This window comes from Ylistrum balloti, unplaced genomic scaffold, assembly GCF_031769215.1.
Source record: "Ylistrum balloti isolate Yb309-2 unplaced genomic scaffold, AGI_CSIRO_Ybal_v1 Utg369874, whole genome shotgun sequence".
NCBI lineage: Eukaryota > Metazoa > Mollusca > Bivalvia > Pectinida > Pectinidae > Ylistrum > Ylistrum balloti.
The window spans coordinates 1,682,816-1,693,961 of record NW_026782015.1 but is presented as its reverse complement, the minus strand read 5'-3'; the positions used below and the strand labels follow the sequence as shown (position 1 = coordinate 1,693,961).

The 11,146-nt window shown below is 35.5% G+C and overlaps 1 protein-coding gene across 2 annotated transcripts; it reads left to right on the top strand.

Annotated features, from left to right (window-relative positions):
• The first annotated feature begins 219 nt into the window (after positions 1 to 219).
• Positions 220 to 9,680, top strand: LOC132546034 (uncharacterized). Of its 2 annotated transcripts, XR_009554055.1 has the most exons (4): positions 220 to 306; positions 4,059 to 4,139; positions 6,442 to 9,316; positions 9,356 to 9,680. XR_009554055.1 is itself a non-coding variant. In XM_060209729.1 (3 exons), the coding sequence occupies exons 2-3, from the start codon at positions 4,100 to 4,102 to the stop codon at positions 7,341 to 7,343; spliced, it is 942 nt and encodes a 313-aa protein (XP_060065712.1). In that variant the 5' UTR covers positions 220 to 306; positions 4,059 to 4,099; the 3' UTR covers positions 7,344 to 9,680. The 2 variants fall into 2 exon arrangements, 1 of the variants encoding a protein (XP_060065712.1); XM_060209729.1 differs by having other exon boundaries at positions 6,442 to 9,680.
• Positions 9,681 to 11,146: the final 1,466 nt, after the last annotated feature.

Sequence of the window (11,146 nt, the reverse complement as noted above, 5' to 3'; positions counted from 1 at the left end):
TTTCATAACCGTTATCTTCAAGTGAAATGGAAAGTTGTCAATTGATTGTAATCCAACCCGACCGGTCCAATGGTGTGATGCCTAGTACTGCGATAATGTCCCTTGGAGTGATAATCTGTATCTTAATGATGCTTTACACCGTGTAAGAAGAAACTCTTTCAAATCAAACGCAGATGTGACGTATTTTGGTATCGAATGATCACAACACGATGACAGAAGTTAGCCTGGGAAGCTAACTTGTCCAAGTTGTTTGTTTTGGGATGTTGGAATTATTGTTTTGAATACTGAATGTTGCTGTCTGAAATGGTAAGCCAATTTCCCTGTATGAGTTATACAAAAAATTCGCACTGTTATATGTTGGAATTCCGGAAGTAGGTCGATGGCCGATCGAGAACAGGTACATACGTGACACTGTTAACAGGTCTGTTCATGGTGACTGTTCATTGACCTACTGTCAATACTTCAGTGGTTTCTTACCTGTGTAAACACTACTGAAGACCTTTCAGTATCGTGCTACCAAACTGTCATTTACGTCTGATTAAACGACGCACATAGTAAAGAACCGAGTTTACGATTACCATGTACACCCCTTGTCAACAAAAGAAACGTCATATACTAACGTCTTGGTACCAACATAATTCACCCTGTGCTTTATAAGAATCACATATTTCAAAGACTAACTAGTATACATGCTGAAGCAGTGCTTTTGCTTACCCGAATTTTACACCTGCCTGTCCATGTACAAATTGGGTAAAATATACAATGTAATAATGGTGCTTTCTTTGAAAGTGGGAAGATATTCTTCATTTTTTTCATTTCGGCTTCGGAAAGTCTGTTTTTGACTGTGAAATAGGGTGAAAATAACTGTGTTGTGTTTCATTTTATGAAACAGATTGCAAAAAGAGGGTAGTTGCTTGTGAGATGTTAGGGTTGTGTTGTCGTGTCTGATGACGGTAAAAATATCGTTTACGCCTAACAGTAAACTACTACAGATTGATGACAGTAAATCTGTTGTTTCTCACAACAGTACTGTTGTCTTCTCTTGACAGTAAATCAGTTGTCTCCTCCTGACAGTAAATCAGTTGTCACCTCTTGACAGTAAATCTGTTGTCTCCTCCTGACAGTAAATCAGTTGTCTCCTCCTGACAGTAAACTACTTCAGATTGATGACAGTAAATCAGTTGTCTCATGTCTCATGCTCCCCTTTTTTATACTATTTTCACAACAGCCTGATTATCTGAGAACCATTTCACCCTGGAACCCTGGAGCACGTGTACCAATGACAACATGACCCTATATACCGCTGTCAATTCCCTGAACGTCGAACTTTGACCTGTCTCATAAGGAGACCACGTTCCATGTGACACACCCAGCGATGACTCGACACAGTAGCCACCGTAACCCATGCTACTGGCATCTGAATAGACTATCCTATTACAGTGAGGGGTGTAGCAAAGTTCTCTGCCATTAATACAGTCCAAATGATTCAACCAAAACTGCATTTGACTCAAACATTCGTCGTTCAACGTAATTCAATCATTCCAAGACTGCGCCTGTAACATACGTATCGAAATACACCTGGTCATAAGCTGTACAATATTACCAAACACGATACCCATAGAGATTATCTGCCCTACAAAACTGGACACAGCCTTCACATGGACTGGCCTTCCTTTGTCAACACACTTCAGGATATCCAAAACACAAGCACGTGCTTTTTCTATGCGACGATCTGGTATCCTTAGAACTCCTAACAGGGTATCTATATCCACTCCCAAGAAACCCATACACTGCACAGGATCCCACATAGATTTATCTACCTTCGGAACAAAACCAGACTGTATCAAATCACTTTTGACCTTAGAACTTTGATCTACTAATTTTGACTTACAAATATTGTGACAAAGACCGTCATCTAAGTACATTAAAATCTTGAGACCTTCACCTCTCCATTTTGCTATTAACGGTCTAGTAACTTTGGTAAAACAATACGGCGCTGTCGACAATCCAAATGGTAAAACCAGGAATGTAAAATACACTTTGTCCGAACCAAAAGTCCACGAAAAACCAAGATATTCTGTATGTGGGGGAAATATGTCTATGTGGTGATAGGCCGAGTGAACATCAAATTTAATAAGCCAGCCTTGCTTTACTGTAAATGTTAAAGCCGTTCTCAAATCATCGTACTTGACCGACTGTTTCCAAAGATGCAAATTCACTTCTCTCAGATCTAATATTAAACGTTTCTTTCCGTTACTCTGTACCGAGACCGTTTATGGATTTACAACCAAAGGAACAGTATTACACCTTTCTACTAATTGACGTTTCTCCAAATGTAAAATTGCACTCTCAACGAATTCTTTGTTCCTTAATGCAGACAGGTTATTAACCTTTTCAGACTCATTTGGCGCCGAATAGAATGGTAATTTGTAGCCATTTTCAATAACATCTAAAACAAACTCTGAACTCCCTATAGCTTTCCAAAACTCAATATTCTTATTCAATCTGCCTCTCACTCTAATATCACTTTGGCCCTGTTCATACTCAAAATAATCATCCGTGAATAAAATGTCTCCTCTACATGTAATATCTCCACTTGACTCTTTGATGTCACTAAAAATAAGATCATACTTATCTTTTAACACCTGTCCTTCTTTAGAATCGACCTTATCACGGGTTTCTGGTCTTAGGGGTTTTGGGGCACTCTCTCTGGAAATGCCCGAATTCACCACAGGCGAAACATGCTCGTGCTCCAGTGCCGTATTGGCCACGAAAAAGCTGCTTCCCAGGATTAATAATAGGACGAGTATAAGACTCCTGGCTTGCCGTACCCGCCTCAAAACTAGGCCTTCCATAGCTGCACCTCACACTTTTCTCCTTTGACTTTTTCTTTCTGTCCTTAAGCCTCTTTACTGCCTTACTGTCAGCTCTCGCAATCTTTCTGTCATTATCCGAATCACTTGCTAACGGATTAGCGACATATTCCTTCACTATGCCCCAACCTGCCTCTGACGACTCGGCTATTCTAATCAGCTTGTTCCGCCTTGTTAGCTTACTAATAAGTTCATCAAGTATCTCTCCTGCATAATCTTCTTTACCAGCCTTCAAAGCCCAAACTACCTGCTGTACATCCTCTAACACTTCCAAATTAAACGTAAATTGTTCTTTATTTCCTTCACGTTTCCACACAGTATCTTTATCCTCCCTCAACTTCTGAATCTGTTTGGCCACATCTCGTGAATTTTCCAATACTGACAACCTTGAGTCTAAATAACCCCGCAACTCTCGTTTTTGCTCCTTCAAATGCTCCAATATATCACCAAGAGTAGTTTCTCCCGAACTGCCCGTCAGGGCACCAATATTTTCATGGCTGTCTGTCTCCATTTAACAAAATATACCCGAACTATGCTGGACCTAAATTTGCGTGTGCACCGCGCTACCCGAGTCGCCTGAATGACGGACCCGGGTACCAGGACACATGTATTAGCACGACCCGCACGTGCTAATACACAACACGCCACCTATTGGAAAAGCATAACACGGAGAAATTCATTTCATCCTTATTCCCCAGTCAAACGGATGAAATTATATATACAAATAGTGCTGTGGCTATGGACTGGACATAGGCCAGCCCAAATTGGTTTAAGATGCTTGTGAATATTTTATGTACCACATGTGCCTGTTTTGAATGCCATTCGATGCCCCTGACTGTAATGATACCAGTGTCAATGGAATAACAATGGATACAGGTTTGTACAAATCATGTTAATTTCAGAGAAACTTTACTGGAATCACATGAGGAAGTAACTTAGTGATAAAGATATTGGCATTGGTATGTGTGGCACTGAGGAAGCATTGATATTTAGACAAAAGGATGGTGTGGTATTATTAGATAAAGGACTGGAAAGTGACAGACTAAGTCGTAGATGTAGTGAACAATACGATAAAAGACTTATTGCAGGTGATATGATATTGATTTAAAAAGGTTGGACTTAAAATTTTGTGATAAGATGTTTCAAAATTTGTGTATATTAATGTATTTGTGTATACTCTTTCAGATTCAGAGTCAGGAATCTGCTTGCATGAACTAGTGAGCAAAATGAGGTTTCGCATTTGTAGATACTGTTTTCGAGTGAGAGGTAAGTATTGGTGTTGTAGTTGTACAGAATTGATCTAGACCTACTCTGGGGGGGGGAGACACTTGTGATATTACATAGGCAACATTGTAGTCTGTAGATATTACATTGTGATATTACACTGTGGTTTTAGGATCAATATTGTAGTCTGTAGATATTACAAAGGAGTCTGTAGATATTACACTGAAGTCTAGATATTACACTGTAGTCTTTAGATATTACATTGTGGTCTGTGGATATTACACTGTGGTTTTAAGATATTACACTGAGATCTGTAGATATTACATTGTAGTCTGTAGATATTACATTGTAGTCTGTAGATATTACACTGTAGTCTGTAGATATTACACTGAAGTCTGTATATATTACATTGTAGTCTGTGGATATTACACTGTGGTCTGTGGATATTACACTGTGGTCTTTAGATATTACATTATAGTCTGTAGATATTACACTGAAGTCTGTAGATATTACACTGAAGTCTGTAGATATTACATTGTAGTCTGTAGATATTACACTAGTCTGTGGATATTACATTGAAGTCTGTAGACATTATACTGTATTCTGCAGATATTACACTGAAGTCTAGATATTACATTGCAGTCTGTAGATATTACATTGTAATCTGTGGATATTACATTATAGTCTGTAGATATTACATTATTGTCTGTAGATATTACGCTGTAGTCTTTAGATATTACACTGTGATCTGTGGATTTTACATTGTACTTTGTAGATATTATACTGTGGTTTGTAGATATTACATTATAGTCTGTAGATATCATAAAGTAGTCTGTAGATATTACATTGTAGTCTGTAGATAATACATTATAGTCTGTAGATATCATAGTGTAGTCTGTAGATATTACATTATATCTGTAGATATTACACTGTAGTCTGTAGATATTACATTGTAGTCTGTAGATATTACACTGTAGTCTGTAGATATTACATTATAGTCTGATAGTCATTATATCCAGTAGATATTACACTGAAGTCTCTAGATATTACATTATAGTCTGTAGATATTACATTGTAGTCTGTAGATATTACATTGTAGTCTGTAGATATCATACTGTAGTCTGTAGATATTACATTATATCCAGTAGATATTACATTGAAGTCTGTAGATATTACATTGTAGTCTGTAGATATCATACTGTAGTCTGTAGATATTACATTATAGTCTGTAGATATTACACTGAAGTCTGTAGATATTATACTGTAGTCTGTAGATATTACATTGAAATCCATTGATATCACACAGCTGATGCTGTAGTCTATGGAAGTCCCTGCTGACTTATGATATAGGCCTTTTAATGATCTGTCATGGATATTCCATTATAATTTTGAACCACACATCTGAAATTTTTAGTTGAGGTTTTGGCCCACATAACCTCAGGTGAAAATCCGAGCTGCATGGTTCAATGCACCCAACCCATGGCAGGTTTGTGAGAAATAGACTTGACTATGCTGAACAGATGTTCTCATCCAATAAGTTGTAAATAGAATTGAAACTGAATATCACACCCACCTCCGAATTTATGTGTGATGTTTGGATGTCTTTGCCCATACCTTTGTCAGATAATTGATCAGTGTGAAGCATTTTAACAGTGTACGAAATGACCATAAATTCACAAGACTTTTTGATGATAGTTTAGTTTTATGTGATATGAGGTAGAACATAGTGTGGTGAGATATTGATGAGATAATAGTGAAAACAGGTTGATTGGTAACAATGTACGATCTCAAGGAAGGTAATTTGGCAATGCTTTGTTTAAAAATAAAAGAACCCAAGAAGGCAAGAAATCATTGGATCATAGTCGGAACAATTCGAGTCAGGACTACCAGATCATGTCACACTGCAATATCATGTCATTGACATGAACAGTTCCATATTTAAAGTAGTAGATTTTCAAGATTCAAATCGAAGTTTTCAATCAGCATGCAGGTCAAGGAAACCCAGTAAACTGGTACTAAACAGGGACTTACCATAGACTCACACATCTATGACCAGGTTTTATAAAAATATGTTTTGAATTATTTCTTTGAAAAATTAAAGATTTGATAATGGTTGCAAAAAGCCATGATGGTTTTTGGAAGACCTGCTGATCTGTGTGTTTCAGAATTTTAACTTAGTTCAAATATCTTCTTTTTCTCTTAATTAGTCAAATATCTTCTTTAAATTTTTCTTTAAATTAAATTTGATGTTGATTGTACTAGTCTTCATGTTAATATGTGTGAATTTCCTTGGTGTATATAGTGACCTTGCATCACAGATTTATATGTTAATGTCTGTTACCAGGTGTGTACCAGATGGTGGGTTACCTCCTCTTGTTCCTGTTTATGGTGCTCTCACTACAGTTTCGGGACACTGTGTCAGATTGTACAGTCTTCAATCTTCAAGGCACCCTGTTTTACCGTCCTCGCCCTCATTTTTTCTGCATCAAATACAGTGGAAACCTTGGAGACCAGATGTTTCAGTATGCATTCCTACTGACTCTGCACATCCGCCACAGCACAGAAATCACACTTCAGTCCAGTAATATACTCACTCCAGTGTTTGACATTGTTCCACAGAATGAATTTATTCTACAATACTGTGACTGTTTTCCAAAGAGAACTGAGAAAGAGACTAAGTATGGCTTTGACCCAACACTAATGAATGTGGACATTAACTTTGAAGGTAACTACAGAAGCTACAAATACTTTGAAAGTCAAGTTGATGAGGTTCGTTCAAGATTCCATCCAAAGAAATGGATTACGTCAAAAGTTCGCCAAGAATTGGAAAAAGTGAGGAACAGGGATAAAAATTCTGCTTTAGTGAGTATTTATTTAGGGCATCCTGTGGAAGAATTCAGTGGAACAAATGCCGAAAATTTCCTTCAGAAAGCCATGCAGTTTTATAGAGACCGTTATAAACATGTTATCTTCGTTTGTGTGATAAAACAAGAAACTCAAACATCTTGGATGAATTTTGAATTGAAACATCAACAGGATGTATCAGTGTTGGTGGAGTCAGCTGAGGAAGTTATATTAGGACTACTGGCTGGTGTAGATCACTCTATCATACTGAATGATTCCCTGGCCTGGTGGGGAGCTTGGTTAGCACGAGGTGAGGTGGTCTACTACAAGCATAAAAAAGACAGTACTGAGAGTGCTCGGTCGGATGCCATCTTGAATCCTCCATCCTGGATTGCACTGTGATTATAAACTCTCTGAATTGTTAGCAAATTGATGTCATTGTGCAACAGCTACTTTTTTTAATCAACAACTTTTTCATTTAAATACAAGAGGTATTTTGTGAAAAAAATTTTCACAGATTTTTCAAATGCTAAGGAAAGTATTTGGTGTAGAAATCCAGATTGTCAACCTAGTCCTCTACTTCATGACACATCTTGTTCTTAATTTTTATCTGGTACAAATTATACTGATATTCTTCTCACTCCTCTGTGTTCTAAACTTCTGCACTGTTTCACAGTCGCAGGAGATGTTTCTGTCTTCTCCAAAATAATTGCTGTTGATTTGAAATTGTCCTATTACCCCATTCTAAATTTTGTTTTGATTAGTAAAAATGTTTTTTTATGTGTAGGATACTTTTCCATTGTCCTTTGTTATTGGGATTTGATTCCCGTTGATATGACAATCATGCTGTCAAGTCAGAGAAATATTCTTATTTAGATTCTTGCTCCTCCTAAGGTAGAAAAACCTGGTGGGTGATAGACACCTGAAGAGTTCATGTCAGTATGTTAACCATGTAGTTTTGATTTAGTAAATACCACCTCAGCATTCAATGTGTGATACATATCTGGGTCATGTGTCAAAATGTCCATATAGGTGATAAGTAGTTCTGTAGAGAGAGATGTAATTTTCTGTGTCCTTAGGGAAGCTTGATAGTTTCTTTTCCATGTCACAATGTCTTAAGTATATCTTTTAAATAAATGCCTTGCTCAGATTGTACATTTCACTGGTATAAACAGCATGTACACCAACATATTTCACAAGACAGTACAAACAGTATGTATTTAACGTGTCTCACGAAACACCAATGTATTTTTATGGCTCACAAAACAGTACATACAGTATATTTCATGTCTCGCAAGACAGTACATGCAGTATGTATTTTTTCTTTGTCTCACAAAATAGAACCAGAACATATACAGTATACATGTACAGCAGTATATATTTTTATGTGTCTCATAGCACAGTACTTACAGTATGTATTTCATTTGTTTCACAAGACATTAAATGCAGTATGCAGTTTTCTTTGTCTCACAAAATAGTATACAGTATGTATTTTATGTTATTCAAAACACAATACATGTATGTATTTTAAGTGACTCACAACACAGTACATACAGTATGTATTTTATGTTTCAATATGGAAAACATTTAGCCTTGCATAAGTCTTGAAGTTTATCTTAAATTTTGTAAACAAAAAAAAAAGAAATCCATTTTGACTTCACATTTTATTCACACCCTAATGCCAAAGAGATGTTGATCATGTAAAAACAGTTTCTTCAAATATAGTATTCACAACTGTTTTTTTCTGGTCTCCATGTCTAAATTATGTCAAATTTCACTGATTCTCCCTTTATGTACCCCACCTGTTCATACATCATTGTCTCCACTTGTAGGCCTCCCATGTTGCTGATACAAGTGTCCTGTTATTACTGCAAATTGCTGATCTTGCTTTACTCGTCCCTAAGTTGCTAATATTCCACAGGTGAACCTTTCACTATCTGTTTGCTTTTTGTAAAGAACCCCGGTTATCTGTGGACTGTAGATATTAGTTGAGGAGTTTTTAGAGATCGTAGTTATTTTAACTGGATTTGTTGTGTTGAATTAGAGTTGATATAGTATTGGACAGGCTTTGCTTTATAATTCACTTTTCAGTTATTATTTAAATCTACAATAGTTATTTTAACTGGATTTGTTGTGTTGAATTAGAGTTGATATAGTATGGGACAGGCTTTGTTTTACTTTTCAGTTATTATTTAAATCTACAATATGTGTTTATACTTCATGGTTACTTCTTAACAATGGAAGTAATTGGTTCCGATTACATTTGTACAGTTCTGATTTCGCTATAGTGAAATCTGCTGATATAGACCATCCTACTAGTAATAGATCCTAGAAAAGAGATGTATTAGCTGTAATGGATACTGTCTTTTATACTGGTATGTGATAATGCTTATATGGTGTGTACTTAGAAACAGATAGGATAGTAGTTATAACAATGAGATCTTATGATAATAGTTATCACACTGAGAAACAGATACAATATTAGTTATAACACCGAGAAACAGATACAATATTAGTTATCACACTGAGAAACAGATACAATATTAGTTATTATACTGAGAAACAGATACAATATTAGTTATTATACTGAGAAACAGATACAATATTAGTTATCACACTGAGAAACAGATACAATATTAGTTATTATACTGAGAAACAGATACAATATTAGTTATCACACTGAGAAACAGATACAATATTAGTTATAACACTGAGAAACAGATACAATATTAGTTATTACACTGAAACAGATACAATATTAGTTATCACACTGAGAAACAGATACAATATTAGTTATCACACTGAGAAATAGATACAATATTAGTTATCACACTGAGAAACAGATACAATATTAGTTATCACACTGAGAAACAGATACAATATTAGTTATCACACTGAGAAACAGATACAATATAAGTTATCACACTGAGAAACAGATACAATATTAGTTATCACACTGAGAAACAGATACAATATTAGTTATCACACTGAGAAACAGATACAATATTAGTTATTACACTGAGAAACAGATATGGTATTTTATTACGACATTTTCCTCACTTTTATAACTTTATATTATAAGATACCATTGCTGACCCTCAATCATAATTACTTGTTGACAGTCACTAAATTAGAAAGAAATATTTTGGTAAGATATAAATATAACCAGACTTTTTTATTTTTAGAAGTCGGATTGTACTTATTTTAACTTGTGTAGTATTGACAATTTTGATCTTGGACATATTTATTGTAAGAAAAGTTTTACTTGTACATAACAATCAGTCTCGATCATGAACATATATATGTATGTATTTGATTATTAATCCGTGTCTTTGAGTGTCTGACTTGATAATTAGTCTATGTCTTGGCGTGTCTAATTTCATAATTAGTCAGTGTCTCTGTGTGTCTTGATTATTAGTCAGTGTCTCTGTGTGTCTTGATTATTAGTCAGTGTCTCTGTGTGTCAGATTTGATTATTAGTCTGTCTGACTTGATAATTAGTTAGTGTCTTGGTGTGTCTAACTTGATAATTAGTTAGTGTCTCTGTGTGTCTTTATTATTAGTCTGTGTCTCTGTGTGCCTGATTTGGTTATTAGTCAGTATCTAACTGGATAATTAGTTAGTGTCTCTGTGTGTCTTTATTATTAGTCTGTGTCTCTGTGTGCCTGATTTGGTTATTAGTCAGTATCTAACTGGATAATTAGTTAGTGTCTCTGTGTGTCTTTATTATTAGTCTGTGTCTCTGTGTGCCTGATTTGGTTATTAGTCAGTATCTGACTTGATATATAGTAAGTGTCTTTGAGTGTCTGACGTGATAATTAGTCTGTCTCTGTGTGTCTAACTTGATAATCAGTCAGTGTATCTTTGTGTCTTACTTGATTACTAGTCTGTGTCTGACTTGGTTATAAGTCTGTGTGTCTTGAGCTCTGTTGTTTAATGAGGTGAGCTCATAACACTGTCATAATTTAGATATGTAATTAAATCTTGTTATACTTTCACAATCTGATGTCTTGTCATTTGTCTTATTTATAAATAAACTTTATCTTTTTTACAACAGTTGTGAAACAAGTTATCTTGGATCATAATAGAGCACATGTATATAATGTATGTACATGATTGGACATAAATGCCTATTTGTAAATGTACAACTACAGAGGCTACCAATAGCACATACAAGCTGTTGTATTTGATTCTTAGGCCATTTT